General features: G+C 41.9%; 1 protein-coding gene across 1 annotated transcript in view; it reads right to left on the bottom strand.

Annotated features, from left to right (window-relative positions):
* The window catches only part of P3H2 (prolyl 3-hydroxylase 2), a 177098-nt gene extending 164465 nt beyond the window's left edge, over positions 1 to 12633 (bottom strand). Inside the window, exon 1 of the mRNA XM_052641563.1 lies at positions 12160 to 12633. Coding sequence (XP_052497523.1) covers positions 12160 to 12633 — 474 coding nt within the window. The remainder of the gene's footprint in view (positions 1 to 12159) is intronic.
* Positions 12634 to 17515: the final 4882 nt, after the last annotated feature.

Genomic DNA, 17515 nt, shown 5'->3' with positions numbered 1-17515 from the left:
TCATAAAAGTTCTGAGTCTTTTATTTATATCTTTTAGTCCTTCCTGCTTGTGCCCTAGTTTATCTTGTACTTCTTAAAGTTCCACCAAATTAAATATTAGCATGTCCTTCTTCAAATTTTATTTTAAAATCATTGTCCAAAGATGAGGACTAGCATCAGATACACTGAAAGTATCTCCTGTCTTTTGACCTTTCAAACTTCCATTCTACCACTTTGTATTCCATTACACTATCTCATCATTTTTCTTATCCATAGATAGATTGTTGGCTCACTGCACCAGTCCATAAAAGTATTCAACAATGGTGTGATCCCTGGGTTGGGAAGATCCCCTGGAGAAGGGAAAGGCTACCCACTCCAGTAATCTGGCCTGGAGAATTCCATGGACTGTATAGTCCATGGGATTGCAAAGAGTCAGATATGACTGAGCAAGTCTCACGTTCAGGCTGAGAGATGTAGAAGAGTTCTTATAAGCCATCTAGTCCAATTCTGCCCTTGTCCAAATAGAGACCTAAAGGCATGAGAGACACCACTGGGGACACAGCCTAAACTGCCTGATTTCTGAACTCATAATTCTCTCTGTTTTATCTTTGCTACTCTCCCATTTGCCTGTCATACAAGAAGCAGTCTTATTTCTGGTGTCTGTGATGAAGAGATGTTTGTTGATTCCCAAACCTAGGCCATCTCCCAGGAGTACTCTAGATCAGGGTGGTGAAAAGGCTTAAAGCAGTTTAAAATTCCCAGGGTGTGTTGGTCTGTGGGAAGAGATTTTATCTGTTAATAGAAAACAGCAAAGGTTTGGAATGTGTTTGAACACAGTCCATTTTTGACAAATACAAAGAAGAGACCACAGTCTCATGGAAATTGTGAAATCAGGGGGAAGGAGAAGGAAAAGGGGAGAAAGCAAAAAGACTTTTCTCAAAGTGGCAAAAAACAATCTCAAGATATCAATAAGAAGAACTTCTGTTTCAGTCTGACGCTGAAAGGAGGCCAGTAAGCTTACACTCCAATGTCTAGGGAATTGAACTTGAAGTTAGGAGCTCCAACTGAGCAGGTCAAATTTTTGTTTTGTGTGTAATCAAGTTTTCTCTACCTACTCTAAGTACTGTACTGTACTTATTGTTTTAATTTATCAAAATGCCTAAGTCTTCTTTCGCCTTTCAGATATCCTTACAAATTTCCTCTCTGCTCAGCAGCTATGAGGCAAGGAAATAAGCTGACCCTTGAAAAATATGGAGGGATAGAGGCTCTAACCTCTGTGTGGTCTAAATTTGCTTATAAACTAATGAAAACCTACTTTATAACACAGAGCTCCATTCAGTGTTCTGTGGTGACCTGAATGGAAAGGAAATCCAAAATAGAGGGGATATATGTATACATATAGTTGATTCACTTTTCTGGACAGTAGAAACTAACACAACATTGTAAAGCAACTACATTCCAATATATATATTTTTAATCTGCATATAATTTACAGTTGGTCCTCTTTATCCATGGTTCTGAATCTGCAGAATCAACAACTGGGGATTATGCAATGCCACAGTATCCTCATAGTTCAAACCATGCTGTTCAAGGATCAGTTGTACTTCTTTGTTAATGCTGACCTAGATGAACTCAAAATGTTTTTTTCTTTTTTAAATTAACTTCTCACAAGAAGCCATTTTCCAAATAAGGAACTCATATTTACACATGTGAACTTTTCCAGCGTCATATAATAAAAGGGAGGATTCTTTTGAATACAGGCCTCAGTTCAGTTCAGTCACTCAGTTGTGTCTGACTCTTTGCGACCCCATGGACTGCAGCATGCCAGGCCTCCCTGTCCATCACCAACTCCCAGAGTTTACTCAAACTCATGTCCATTGAGTCGGTGATGCCATCCAACTATCTCATCCTCTGTCATCCCCTTCTCCTCCCGCCTTCAATCTTTCCCAGCATCAGAGTCTTTTCAAATGAGTCAGTTCTTCCCATCAGGTGGCCAAAGTATTGGAATTTCAGCATCAGCATCAGTCCTTCCAATGATTATAGGCCTGTTTCATGTCAAAACCAAAATTGTGAGAAGTGAATGAGAACTCGAGTTTTGTCACAGAAAAACCTGGATTCAGATTCTGACTCTACTTACCAGCTGTGGGATCTTAGATATACCATTTAGCCATTTAATCAGTGACCCTATTACGAAAAGGAGAACATTTAGCTCCATCTAGGATTTCAAAGAAACCTGAAATGGCAAAATGGCATTTTCCCTTAACATTTGGTAAACATTGAGTGCAGGTCATGTAAAATCTCCCCAAAGACATCCCTCCCTTCTCTGTTCCACACAGAAACTGAATGGCTCTGCTACCCTGGGCCTTATCATGACAGAAATGTCTCAACTGAGTATGGGGCCTCTGGGTGAAGAACGACCAAGATCTGCTTCTGAATGACTGGTTTTATTACAGAGACATGAATTTCAGAGAATGCAACATCCATGTTTGTTTCGTGTAAACTCCTTTCACTTACGGGGCCCTCTCAGACTTTAACTTACTGTTCTTGCCTTCCTTTATTAATTTTTGCTATCATCACTCCATCTTTCTCCATCTATTTCTGCATTTCCCTCTGCTATGGTATGAATGTTTGTGTTCCCCAACATTCCTATGTTGAAACCTAGTTCCCAAAGTATTACAAGGTGAGCATTTGGAGCTGATTAGGTCATGAAGAAATGAATTCATGCCTTTATAAAAGAGGTCCAGAAATTACCATGCAATGTGAGAGGTTACAGCAGAGCATGACTCTCACCAGACACTGAACCTGCAGGTACCATGGTCTTCACCTCCCAGTTTCCAGAACTCTAAGAATTAATAGATAATTAATAACTTTTGTTTATAAATCACCAGCATATGGTCTTCTGTTATACCAAAGGACTGAGATACCCTCTGAGCTTCTCTCTCTCTCAATCTCACAATCATTCCTTTTTCTTCTGATCCTCTCTCATTTTTCCCACTTTCCAGTATCCTATAAGGTGGCATTTTGGGTTTGAGTCAAGCTGTTTTCTAAGAGCATATGTGATAAAGAACTAACCCCAAGAAAACTAAGAGTTGCAGTGGATTACTTTTAAATGACTGAGTTTGGGTACTTTCCAAGTTGAATAAAAATACATTAATTCTGGAGTTTGGAGTTCAAGATTGAAAGGTGTTAGTTTGTATTGCTAAAGTAACCTACGCTGTCATATTCCAATAATAAGTAGAGAGAAGCTAATTACTCTGGTCTTTCCTGCAACTTGTACTAGCCTAGCCATGAGGGAAGACCAGCTAAGGAATATAAGCCAAGTGATTTGCATCTTGGAGAAAGAGACTCTATTTCGATTGGAATTCCCCTCATAAAAGGTATCAAGCTAAAGCCAAACTTTTTCATAAATATGATTCATCAGTGGGCCCAGTGCCATCTAGCATATGTTGTCAAACACTTGATTTATACTTGTCTAATCTTAACGTCCAGTTATCTTAAATATGGCTACAGGTTTAAAACAGTGGTTCTCAAAATAGGGTGATTTTGACTCCGAGAGACATGTTGCCATGTACAGAGACATTTTTGGTTGTCACAGCTTAGAAGCAATATGAAGTGTGTTGCAACTGCTGTCTAGTAGGTAAAAGTCAGGGATGAGGCCATCCTAAAATGCAAAGGACAACCTATAATGACAAAAATCAATCATCCCGAATATCAGTAAGCAGTCCATTCTGAAGGAGATCAGCCCTGGGATTTCTTGGGAAGGAATGATGCCAAAGCTGAAACTCCAGTACTTTGGCCATCTCATGCGAAGAGTTGACTCATTGGAAAAGACTTTGATGCTGGGAGGGATTGGGGGCAGGAGGAGAAGGGGACTACAGAGGATGAGATGGCTGGATGGCATCACTGACTCGACGGACGTGAGTCTGAGTGAACTCTGGGTTTTGGTGAGGGACAGGGAGGCCTGGCGTGCTGCAATTCATGGGGTCGCAAAGAGTCGGACACAACTGAGCGACTGAACTGAACTGAAGGCTGAGAAACTCAAACTTAAATACCTACTGATCCAAAAACCTGCAGACTTCATTGTTTGACTGAGCCCTTGGTCATCCTATAGAAACAATGACTATGAAAATCTCCTTCCCTAGTAGCATTTCTAAATGCCTTGGGCTACAATCAAATGGTGATTGTTGATCCTGGATTCAGCCTGAAAAATATTACCAAGAAATAATTTTTACTTCAGTGGGGAAATAATTTTTATGGCTTTCTGGATTAGTTTTTGATACTATAATTTGAGATCATTTTTGAAACCAGCCAAATATGGCTTTAAGATAATCCACTGTGTCTGGTGTCCTAATTATGTGTTGATTTCTTCGTGCAAGCCTATTGATCTTGGCAAAGTGAAAACTAGAAATTTAGCATTCAAGCAGAAAGAATAAATCAAAACTGGCTCAATTAGCTTTACTGCAATTCAGGGTTTGTTAACAGTTCCTCTGCTTTGTTTCAGATTTATTTATTTTATCACATCTTTTGCTTTTCTCCATTCCTTTTCCAGAGTTCCAATATAATTACACTGTAATCTTCAGCAGTGGCTCATTGCTTGCAGAAAAACTGAATCTATTATTTATAGATAATGAATTCCAGCAGAATCATTTTGATAGCCCTGAACTTCTGGAAAATCTGACATCTTGGATCTCCCTCTTTCTGGCTCTTATACCTCCTTTTCCCTTCCAAAGAAGATTCTTTGCTCATTCATTTCCATTAGGTTTATTGGAGGACAGTATTAATCCAGGATCCTGTTTCTGAGCTTTTTCCAGAAGTGGGCAGAACAGTAGTGCAAGGAATAACATTCATAAGGTAGCTTTTATTTTCAAGGTATATCTTATTTGGGAAATAATGTTAAGTGGCATGCTATGCATAAGATATTAACCTTGGTAATTTCAGGTATTCAGTGTGTGTCTTAGCAATGTCACAGAGGTAGGAATCAGGGTTCTTAGATTCTAATCCTGGTTTTTCCATTAAGTTGCTGGGTACATGTGGACAACTTGATTCTTTTCCAGACTTTATTTTCCCTTCTCTAAAATGAAAGGGTAGGAGCACATATGCTCTATGAATGTGGCAGGAAGCAGTTGCAGAAAGATGGGGACCCAAGAGGAGAGGGAAATGAATACCTTTCCCAACATACACCCAACTCTTACACAGATCGTATGGGTGAAAAGGACATAAAAAGAATTTCATAGAAGTAGATGCCTATGTCTATGTATCAAGTTAAATAAGAGGCTCTCTGGGCTTCATTTTATTAGAACCAGAACCCTGACATTACCTGGACTGCTACTTGCTTCTCTCTTCCCTTGATTGATTTCCTCAACCTGCTCCTTGGCAGATGTAATTTCACTCTGGAGATCATCAACAGGACAAGGAATGGAAAGAAGAGAGAGAGATGTAGAAAGAAAGTAAAGCAGAGAGGGGTGTAGTCAAATGAAATCAGCTTCTTCTGATCATAGCCGGCAGCTCTCCTCAGTACTAAACCCCCAAAATCATACACACAGCACTGAAACATATCACGCAGAAGGCTGACTCCAGCTCTCTCTCTTTTTAAATGTGTTTGGGACATTTGGCAAATGAAGGCCAGCCCTCATGGAAATTACATAGCTAGGAAGTCAGCAGGAAAAGACGGATGAATAAAAGAACAGAAAAAGAATTATAGGAGAAAAGCTGAATGGAAAAAAAGACAGGATAAATTATTTTTTTCCTAATGAGAAATGCAAAATTTTCCACCAGACGACTGTGACTCTTGGCTAAGTGGCCTACATCTTTTGTGAATGAAAATGCAGGGTGGGCGGGGCAGTCCAGGAAACTGGGCCTTGTGTCTGCTCCATCTCTGGAGGCACCAGGTCCACTGCAGGTCTCAGTGGCACCACTGGTTTACCAGACTGCCCCTCTGGAGGTAACCATGCCCCTCCACAGAGTCTGTAAAGAGCACTGTGCATGCATCCTAAGTCATTTCAGTCTTGTCCAATTCTTTGCCACCCCATGGTCTGTAGCCCACCAGTCTCCTCTCTCCATGGAATGGGTTGTCATTTCCTTCTCCAAGGGATCTTCCTGACTCAGGAATCAAACCAGCATCTCTTACATCTCCTGCATTGGCAGGCAGGTTCTTTACCACTAGCGTCACCTGGGAAGCCCACAAGAGCACTGGGCATTCTGACCCAGCTCCACTTGCTGATCCTCCTTGATTCATTATGGAACCTCTGAGGCCATCAGCTATCAAAACAAAGACAGACTTTATGATTTCTGAGGGTCCTTCCAGTTGTAGTATTTTAATGCTTTTAATAATTATCACTCTTTATTCTTACAAGACCACATTTCTTAGGCAAAATATGTATTCCTCCCTCTCTCAACCTTACTTCACTGCCCCAAACGAACTATTTAACTTGAAGAGACAGAGAGTTGAACAAGATATTCCCTTGGAGTCCCTTCCAGTTCTCTAAGATCTTTACTCAAGTCCTTAGTAGTACAAAAGAACCATTATTACACCAAATCCAATGAGTTTTCATTTTAGATGAATCCATCCACCTTTCAAAATTTTTGAACTTCATCCACAAAGCAAGTTGACATTTTATCAAACATTCCCAAAAGAATTTCCCACATTTATCCCTTTGGAGTTTATCACTGAGCAAATGATATTCATGACAGAATACATTTGAGTCTCAGAGATGGAATCTGTGAAGAGAGAAAAGTCGTTTATTACTTCCTTTTATTAAAACCTATAAAGAAATCCCTTTATAGGTTTGAGATTTGGGAAAAGTTTTCACCAGACTAAAATAGGAGAAAACCTGTAAGAAATTGTCCCTTCATTTAACTGAATTTTAAGCTACCATTTGCCAGTCACAATGGGTGATTGATAAAGAGCTGACTGGGCCTTCATAAAGTCAGCCTCCTAGCAGGAAACAATTGATATTCAATCTCCTGAGCTAAGGAGGACCTAAGAGCTGGCTACACCAAGAAGTTCCCAGGTTTCTTTCCTAACCAGTGGGACAGAAAGATGATGACTAGTGGATTTTGATAAATCAAGCCTGGAAAAAAAATAATTGTAATAAGAAGAAAGAAAAAAAGCCACATCCCTTGAGGAAAAAACCACTAGGAAATTTCAAAACAACTATTTCAAGAAGACATAAATTCAACTCCCTATTTGAAATAATTTGTGGACAAAATGTACGTAGTCTACAGATGGGTTAAAAAGAGATTTTAATATGAGACTTGGGAAAAGCTTTTATCCTGAACTAAAATAATATATATTAAGCACATATCATGTGATCTAGGTTTCAAACTCATTTTTCTTAAGGCATTCATCTAGAAGGAGAAAGCAATGGATAAAGAAGAAAAAGAGTGAGGAAAATCTTTCAGCTTGCTTTTTTTTTCTTTTTTAGAAAACACTAATAAAATAAATTATGGTCAAGAAAAAGGAATTTGGGGGAGATGACTGTAGGAGGGAGATAGAATTGCCTAACTTAATTGCATTTCCCCCCCCCCCCACCCCCGCCTCTAATCTTAAGAAGAAAAACAAATGTCAAATGGCACACAGCTCCAGTTTAGAAACAAAACATGGAAGGACAAGCTTGTTTTAAGTAAAAATAAAAAAATAAAAATAAACAGCACTGGATATCTTTTTTTTTCCTTTTACTAAATGGCTGGGAACACTGACAGAAAAACAGATACTGTTAAAGTATTCCTGATTGTAAAGTACACAGATAAGGGAAAAAGAAAAGGATCTCTCTTACATTTGTTTAAACTCCACAAATGTACATAAAGCAGGCACAGCGTGTCAAGAATTTTCCAAAGCATAGTTTTAGAAAATAAGGATTAAATTAGAGAAAAGATGGAGAGGGAGGGAAAGGAAGTTTGCAACATTAGCCAGAACTTGCAAATGGAAAAGAGTGAAAAGTCAAGCAGTCTACAGTTCTTCTGTAACTTTCTTCCCCAACTGACAAGCCATGAAATCTGATAACTACTATAAGAAGACTTTTTATCACCATGCAACAATCTTTCTCAACAATATTTTGTACACAAGCAACCAAGCTATCACTCATTCAACAAACATAAGCTGAGCATTTACTGCTACCACCCCCTGTTCTAGGTATTTGGTTGGGGTAGGGGGGATATAGATGCTGAGACTGAACTCAGACAGACCTAATGAACCTAAATCTCCAATTTTAAATTATATTTTTAATGCCCAGGTGATTCATAATATTCATATATCTACTGATCTTCCAGATCTGGAAACTCCTTCGTTAGGAGGTACAAAAGTGACTCTGACCATTCTGTGATCTCCAGGAGCTCACATTAGTGATAATAAATACATGGATTTCTCCAATATAATGTTAAAAATGAAACATGATATGAGAGGATCATATTCTTTACTGTGGATATTCAAAGGAGGGAGAAATAATGGACTGTTGGGGGCTGCCAATTGAGGAAAAGAGGATGTCACAGAAATAGGTACATTTGTGCTTCCCACATGGTACTAGTGGTAAAGGACCCACCTGCCAATTCAGGAGCTCTAAGAGATGCAGATTCAATTCCTGGGTCAGGAACATCCCCTGGAGGAGGGCATGGCAACCCACTCTAGTATTCTTGCTTGGAGAATCCCATGGACAGAGGAGCCTTCAGGACTATAGTCCATAGAGTCACAAAGAGTTGGACTCAACTGAAGCAACTTAGCACATATGCTCATGCTTGTATAGTTACCATCTGAACACACAGAGAAGGAGGTGGGAAAATCTACTACTCTTATTATAACTAATCTACTACCACTATAACTAAGCCTGCTACTATCATAATTAAACATATTATTATTATAACTAATAATAAGAGACACATTTCCAGTGTTTCTGGAAATAGAAATAGGCCCTGTCCTGGGTGTCTTATATAAATCCTCCCTTAAACCTAAACCAACCAGTTAGGTTCTATTATTTCTATTATCTACAAGATGGGGAAACTAAAGCTTAGAAAGCTTTTGTGAATTTTTCAGTCACAGAGCTGGAGATTGAAGAGCTAAAGTTCAGTCTCAGGTTGATCCCATTCCAGAGCCTCTATGCCTCTCAAAGAAGAATAAACAAACCCAGATGTGCAAAAGTGTCAGACACAAAAGATTAAGCATCCATTGCTCCCTCTGGCTGAAGGATGGCAGAGTGAACACTGTGGGCTCTATCCAGTAGCAAAGGGAAACCAGTGAAGGTTTCCAAGCAGAGACTATTCTGATCAAAGCTTTACCTTAGATTTTAGGATGTGAATTATGAGTTATATGATACAATCTGAAATAATAGAATTTGAAAGTCTAAAGAGTCTTGCCCTGCCTTTAAACAAAAAAAGTGTGCTTGGGATCTAAGTAGAACTACCATCTCACCTCAGAGGAATTACCGGCATGCCAGGACTTAAGGAAGATTCTACAGAACAGCCCGGAACATAAATACAATGAATGTCTGTTACCCCACAGCACAAGGACTGACTCATTCCTGGAGCTGTCCAAATCTGGCAAATGGATAGCCCCAGGGACTCAGCATTCTGTGGGATTCGAGGTTACCCCAGGGGCAGTGGGTGTGCACAGGCATGATCAATTGTTGGCAGAGCCCAGACCTCTGATTCCCAGTCCTATACTCAATTCATCAAGGCAAATCACTCGTGACACCGGGTAAGCCCCTTTTCCTATCTGGATTCTCCTTTCCTCATTATGATGAGAGAAATTGATATCAACAGGCCTTAGATTTCACAATTCGCAATCTCTCCCTTCCAATACTCTAGCATAGAGAATCCACTTCCATTAGTTGCTCACTAACTGGAATTTGGGGGAGCAACAGCATCTCTGGAGAGCTCCCAGAGTTTGCAAACCTCCTAGCTGAGAACAAATATATTTCCTTATCTCTAGGACGTCTACTAGCTCTAACTGTATCACAGGATTCATGATCTCAAATCTTAGTTACAAAGTCTTCACTGAATTCCATCTGGCCCAGGATTATCCTTTTCAAGTGCAGAATGGATCACTGATGTCCAAAGTAGGTCAGCAACACAAGGTACCATGATCACATGGAGGCATATTCAGGGAACCCATCTATCATCAGGGAATGAACTTTACGATTCAAACCTGTCAGAGCCCAACGGTACTTTGTTATTTTCAGAATTTTGGTTTGCACTCAGAAGATTGTGTGTGTATGTGTTTATAAGTCAAATTCCCAAGAAGCCAGGCAAAGGCTAAAAGTGTGAATTTCTTGGGTGGAGGGAACACCTTATTTGATGTTCATAAAGATAGTTCTGATGACTCCAACTCACCAAAAATGAATTTCAAAAAGGGTCAGAAGATCTCCTCCTTAAGAGATCATCAATTCTATAGACTCAAGACACTGTGCCTATTGGAGTAGAAATGAACAGGAAGAAGATGCAAGAGGTGTTCTGCTCTCAGAAACATTGCTGGTAAAACAGAAATTAGCACATGAACTCACATATTTTTTAAGGGACTTCAACTTCACTGGTTCGTCAGACCACACCAGGTAGTTTACCCACAGAACTACCCATGAGTGACTAACTCCTGTAATCAATTTACTGCAAAAAACAGAGGCATGTTAAACCTATGGCTTCATCTTCTTTGACTTCCAACAGGAGATGGAAGCAGGAGCATGATAAATGTTAACATTAGCAGTGAAGCAAGGGTAATTACAGAACCAAAGACACTCACATTCTGAGAATTACCTCACGGTTATTTATTTTTATAGGAGTGAAAATAAATACACATTCCTTTCCCAGACCTGAAAAAGGAAAATGTACCTAAGATGTGTGACAGAACAATCAGCGGGACTGCCAACCTCACATCTGAGACTCCTGGGAAGACAGTGTTGTTGGGACCAATCTGGACCACCCACGTTCTGCTCTGGGAACCCACCGAATGTACCTTCAGCTGTTGGATACTCACAGGCCCCTCTCTGCATACTACTGACTGATTTCTCTAAGACTACCCAAAACTGTGATATTCATTTAAGAGAAAGCCGATTTATAATTAATATATGTCTCAGCAAATCCTTAAGGATGCACAAGCCAGTAGAAGACATATGCTGAAAAGAATTCAGGCTTTCTCCTTATTTCTTGCCCAAGATACTAAATCCAACACTTTAGCCAGGGCACTGTGAGTTAAGAGTGAGTTACGGTTGCAAAAGACATCATATCTGCACCTGGTGTGTACTGTCACCATCCCAGAAATGCAGCCCAGTCCATTGGCTGGCATGACCAATCAACCCCCAAAGCTGCCACTTCAACAGCTGGAGAAGAGACGTTGACAAAGGAACAAAGAAAGGCAAAAAGGGGAGAAAGTATAAGTTCAGAGAAACAAAGATAAGAAAGAGTGGGAGACTGAGAAACACAGGCTAAATTGTCTCTGCTGAAGCATCCACATGGACCTTCAAAATCGTGACTGTGGGGAAAATGTCAGTACACTGTTTACCTCCCGTCACAAACTTCAGGCAAGTTGAAGACAAATAAATAAAACCAGAAGGAGGGGCCATCTGATGGTGAACAACTCAGTACGATGCTTACTTCCAGAAACTAGAAGTGCTCTATCAAAGGACAAAGAGTCAGCACTTTGGATACTTCAAGTGAGACTACCTCGCACAGAACCACCTCTGACACGCATAACTCCTCTTTAACCTTCGATGTTCCCTTTTTGGATAGGTGCAGGGAGAAAGAGGAATGGGATTCAGAGCAAGCCTACCTTTAACTCAGCTGTTCTGGGAACACTCTGTTAAACTTCAAAGAAAAGGTGCACACTAGCCTGTACGAGGGATGAGGGAGCTGAGACTGAAGAGAAACGAGCTGAAGCTAGACCAAGAAGCGAAGCGAGAGGAGATCTTACACTAGATCCGGTTCTGCCAGCGTTCAGACATTGGTGCTGAATGGGTACATCTTATCAGTGCAGTCCTCTTTTTGAGAGAGAAGAGGATGCCTTAAGAACTAATGGCTTGCTCAGATTCATCTAGTCTTGATTACAGAGCTCAGCTCGGGCCACCAGATATCTAGATTCACACACAGACAGAACCGTTCAAGGAGACCCAGTCTGACCCGACGGCCAGGAAGACGGGAGCCGCGGGAGGGCTCGAGACATCTCGGAGGCGCGGGAGGGCGTGAGGTGTGCGCTCTGGGTACCTTGATGTAGGCCCGCTGCAGGTAGTTGTAGGGCACTCTGCGCTGGAAGTCGCTGCGCACATCCTCGCTGGCGCGGTGGCGGGACGCGGGGCCCCCTAGGCGCTGGCTCTGGCAGCTGCGGTAGCAGCGCGCCCGCTCGAGCAGAGCGCGGAAGAAGGGCAGCTCGGCTCCCGGGCCAGCGCCGGGGGGCGCGAGCGGGCGGCGGGCGGCGCAGTGGCGGGCGCAGCGCGCGCGGATCTCGCGTAGGCGCCGGTAGCTGCGCAAAGCCGCTTCCAGGTCTCGCACAGCCAGCTCGTAGTCCCCGCTGTAGTAGGCGGCCACGCCGCTGGCGTAGAGCAGGTCGAAGGGCTGCAAAGGCCCGGGCTCGGGCTCCCGCTCCGGATGCTGGCTGTCCGGGGGGCCGCACCACAGCGGCGGCGGCAGCAGTAGCCAGGGCAGCAGCAGCGGCAGCGGCGCCCAGATGCGCTCCCGCATCCTCCGTGGCGGACGCGCGCCGGCCGGCCACGCTCGCAGTCGGCTCCCGGCACCTGGCGTCCGGGTCGCGTCTCCCGGCTCCTCTAGCGCGATGGCCGGCCCCGCCGCCAGCCGGCTGCCCTGCGAGCCTCAGGTGACCCGCGGCGCTCGGCGGACTGAGAGGCGGAGGCCGGCTCGAACGGCCGCTCTTAAAGGGACGCCCACAGCTCACACGCTCCTCCTGCTGCCCGAGCCTCCGCGAGCTGCTCGCCGGCGCTCGGCGCGCGCCCTGCAGGCTCGGGCCGCAGCCTCCCGGAGGCAAGAGGCAGACACCCTGGTATCAGCCAGAGAGCCAGCGCACTGGGGGCCAGCCAAGGAGGGGCCGGGGAGGCCAGCCTGATGTATGGGGTCCCTTAGAGGTTGCAGAATGGATATGATGACTCCCTTTCCTTAGAGAGGAAGAAAAGCCAGATTAGTGACCTTAGAGCTCTCATTTTTGTAATTTGTGATTTCGCTCTTTGTCCGTCACCTTGTCCGTGTGAAGTACTGAAGCTCCAGCTCAGACTGTAGGAAAGCCCTGGAGGGCCAGTTGGCCCCTTTGGGAGGCTTGAGGAGGAAAGTGCTTAGTCCACGTTCACAGAACTGTGAAAGGCAAAGAAAGGAGTCAACCCCGGGCCTTTGCAATCAAAGCTTACTGCTCGTTCTCTTAGGAAAAGGCTCACCCTTGTTTCTCAACCCACTTTGTATGGGTGTGCGTCCGTGCATTAGGGCAGGGAATAGGGACAAAAGGACAAGAAACAGCCCACTTCTCTGTGTAGAGGAGGCATTACAGGACCCAGAGAATTGTTGGAATGGTTATACTTACATCCTGCCTCCGTCAGGTTACCAACCCTGTAAACTTGTGCACTTGAGTCTAGTTTCCTCTTCTTCTAGGACAGACAAATATCCCAATATGTCCAATGGTTTTAAGATATAAATTATTTTTGCAAGAGCTGAACAAAGAGACAATTTAATAAATCCAGTACCCCCAGGCCTTAAGCGGTGAGCATCAGCCTTGGAATGGGAAAGCTGTCAGAATGGCTGCCAAACTCCAAAGGACTAGCTGGAGGCTTTCCTGTTCCTCTGTTTCTCCTCCCTTATAAATCCCTCCTGAGCCAAGGTGTTCCCTTCATTCCTGTTCTTTGGCTTCACACTCTTACAAGGATTCCTGAGAGCTTATGCACGGGACCCTTGACTCCAGTATGCCTCCTGGAAGCATTCCTGTGGTCTCCTAGTGTTTGTCGCAGTTTCACTGGAGTCTCCCTGGGCACTGGGATGGTGAATGAGAGAGAAGGGCAACAGGAAAGAACACTTATCACATGGTTGATCTGAAGTCCCCAAAGCAGGCTTTTATGTGGGATCACCACTATGCCCTGAAGGCTGCCAGAGTTTCATGCTAATTCATTCACTCATTTTGTTGGGTTTGACCACTTTGGCCATAAACAGTCTTGGCTCTGTATTTCCAAGGGACCCCAAAGAATCTTGCTATTATTACTTTCCTCCCCCAAACCTCACTGGTGTGAGGCTTATTCCACTGATGGAGAATCTCCGCTTTGGAGCTGAGTATGTACTGAATACTTCGGATGTTCAGTATTCCAGAATTTGAACTTGGGTCATATGCCCAGACATTTCCTCTAAGGATTGTCTCTCTTCTCAGTTAAAATCTTTGGAGTCCAGAGTTATTAACCAACTTGTGGAAGGTTTTGAAGCACAATGGCTAGGAAATCCTGCTATGGGACTGAGAGCAAAGCACCAGGATGCTTTACTATAGATTATCTCTACATTCTGTGACATATACACATCATTTAATACATGCCGTTTAAATTTACGTCTTTGTATAAATACTCTCAAAGGAGGTATTTTGGGGGAAGCGTTATGATATAAGGTAGAATGCTAGACTAGATGGCACATGTTAGACTAGATTCAAAGTGCTTTAGAAACACAGAGCCTGCAAAGATTGAAAGCATATTGGTTGTAGCCTTACTAAACTTTCTATGATCCCCAAAGTGACGTGTGCTATCAAACCTTCTTCATGTTTTATTGTTATAAGGAAAAACACAATCTGACTCCATGTTGTATGTGTTTCTTTTACTTTAACCTTTCTTTCCCTATTGTTTTTGTCCACTAAAATGATACTGTCCATACATAATGGCTTGCCTTGGAGAACCCTGCCCCCTGCCTAAACAGTAAATCAGAATGCCTTTGTTCAAGACCCTGTCCACCTGTGGATGGTTACAGGAAGGAAGAAATTAAAACATACTCTCCCTGAGGCTGGCCACATTTGCAAATATTTGCAACATTAATGGCCTTTTTGCTTTTCTTCCTCACCTCCCCTACCCCACCTCTGTTCTACAAAAGAACTTAGTATCTAGACCCCAATAAGATGATTATATTGAGACATTAGTCTGCCATCTTCTCAGTCTACTAACTTTCTGAATAAAGTCATTATTCCATGCCTCAACACCTGATCTCTGATCTATTGGCTTGTTGTGTGGCAAACAGAGGGAGTTTGAAGTCAGTAAAACTATTATCTTATCTTCCTTGGTACAAACCCTATCCAATTTTATAGAAAGTGTTAGACATCTCAATTTTTCCTATACATTGGAATCATCTGAGAAGGCAAAAATACTGATATCTGAGTCTGATTCTGAGAGCTTCTGATTTAATTGGCCTGTGGTATGGCCTGATCATTAATATTTTTTAAAGTTCCCTCAGTGATTCTAATATGAAACCAGACCACTGGTCTGGAGTCAAAGCTATAACCCAAAGCGTAAGTCTGTGAATCAGGGCACCAGGTCACATAGAGGATTCGTGAGTCTAAGATGAGCCATCACTCAGATCTCCCCTCTCCATGAAGGAAATCTGATCTACCTTTTAAGACTCAGTCTATGCACAGGAGTGCATAAATATATAGCAATAAAATTCATTCAAGGTGAAGAATTCGATTCCAGCCAATGCTTTGCCTAATGGTATCAACTTTGTGTTGAGAAAAAGAGTCCTCCCTGGGTCTTTAACATTCCTTAATGTCTTTCTGAGTATGCCAAGAATGCACTTCTTTACTTAGGCAACTTCTTAGACAACTGGGTATCATCTCAGAGCTCCTGTTTCATCAGACCTTGAGTTGAGTTCAAAATGTGCTTTTCTAACAAGTTGCTTGGTGATGCTGAGACTTTTGGTGCAAGAATCATACTCTGAGAATCACTTCATCAATGCAATTCCTCATGAACAGTGGTACTCAAACTTTGCTGTATGTGTAAAAGCTAATTAAAAAACAAAATACCGAGGCCTTATCTTTGTAATATAATCAAGTCTGGGCCATTATGTTTTTACCAGATTTCCCAGAGGTTCTGATACCCACCAAAGTTTGAGAACCACTCCTTTAATTAATGACTTTTTCACCCCATTTGACAATATCTGGAGGTACTGTTGGTTTTCACAACCAGGGGAGAGTACAGTTGTACTATATGCATCTAATGGGTAGAGGCCAGGGGTGATGTTAACTACCCCTTGCTGAACAAGATAGCTTCCCACAAGAAAGAATTATCCAGCGTAAAGTATCCATAGTGTACAAGCTGAGAAACCCTTGGATAGAACATGGTTTGAGCACTGCAAGTCTTATTCAATTCCCTTACTTTACAAATGAGGAAACTTAGGCCCACAGGTCACATAGATAGGCAGTGTCAGACTAGTGTGCTTAATTTTATATACCAAAGCATAAAACTAGTATGCAGAATATCATGGAGCACTGTTTGATAGTAGCTTTGTAACTGTTTTTTAAGAGAAAGAAAACAAATGACTTGAGAAAGGGAGCCATTGGAAATATAGATGTTGAAATTGCTGCTAAGATGGGTATGAACTGGAAGCCTGCAATTTTGCTTTCGTTCCCCACTCCTTACAAACTCAGAGAACAACCAAAGCACAAGAGAATCCATCCAGAAGTTCTAAGAGGGATTCAATCATTGTCTTTTTTTTATTATCTTTGGAATGAGTCTTGACAGAAGATTGAATTTCCTTTTGACTTCTGTTTATAAAGTCAATGGCATCATCGCACCCCTTGCATTTGGGAATTTCCAGCAGGAAGAATTCAGGAAAGGGAAGGTCTTCAAATGCTTCTTATTATCCCCCAAATCAGGTACTTTTATTATTTTCTTTTTCAAAGCTAATTTTTCACTTTCCTACAAAATCTTTATGGAGCAATAAAAAGTATGCTCAGACTTTAGCAGTAGACTCAATAGACACTTTCCAAAAGCAAATCTAATACTTGGTTATTTTGATCATGTGTAACCAGATATCTTGCTTACCCCAAACATCTTTGATTCTCTTGAAATGAAAGGGATAATTCTCACTATGCCACAACCTGGGCCTGTTCAGCTGCTGTTGATTTTGGCCACAAGGGAACTGTTTAGAAGATTTTTTTTTTTTCTTATTCAAATAGCATCATCTGAAATTTTTTTTTCCTCCAAATAAGTTAGTGTGAAAGGCTAGCCACCAATAATCTGTCAACATAAGAGAGAAAGAGAAAATAAAGCTTCCTTGCAGGAAGAGGGATTTTTTTTTAGAAAAATTAATATTTAACTTACATTTAAAATCAAACAGGAGCAGCCACATTCCAGGAATGTCTGTTCCTTTCCAATTTCCTTAATAGCTCTGTCCCTGTGCTTACCTTAATTCTTGATTGAGATCTAAAATTCCAAATCAAATAAAGCATTTGCAAACAGACTGTTTCCACACTCTTGTCATGGAGGCATTCCAACTTCATTTCTCAGGAGACTCACATATTAGTTGAACAAGAAAAAATAGTGAAATAAATAATAATAATTACTCCCCATAAAACTTGAACTAAAAACACAATATAGATTGAATT

This window comes from Budorcas taxicolor, chromosome 1, assembly GCF_023091745.1.
Source record: "Budorcas taxicolor isolate Tak-1 chromosome 1, Takin1.1, whole genome shotgun sequence".
Lineage (NCBI taxonomy): Eukaryota > Metazoa > Chordata > Mammalia > Artiodactyla > Bovidae > Budorcas > Budorcas taxicolor.
Note: the sequence above shows the minus strand (reverse complement) of the source record. Positions and strands in the feature narration are given on the sequence as shown.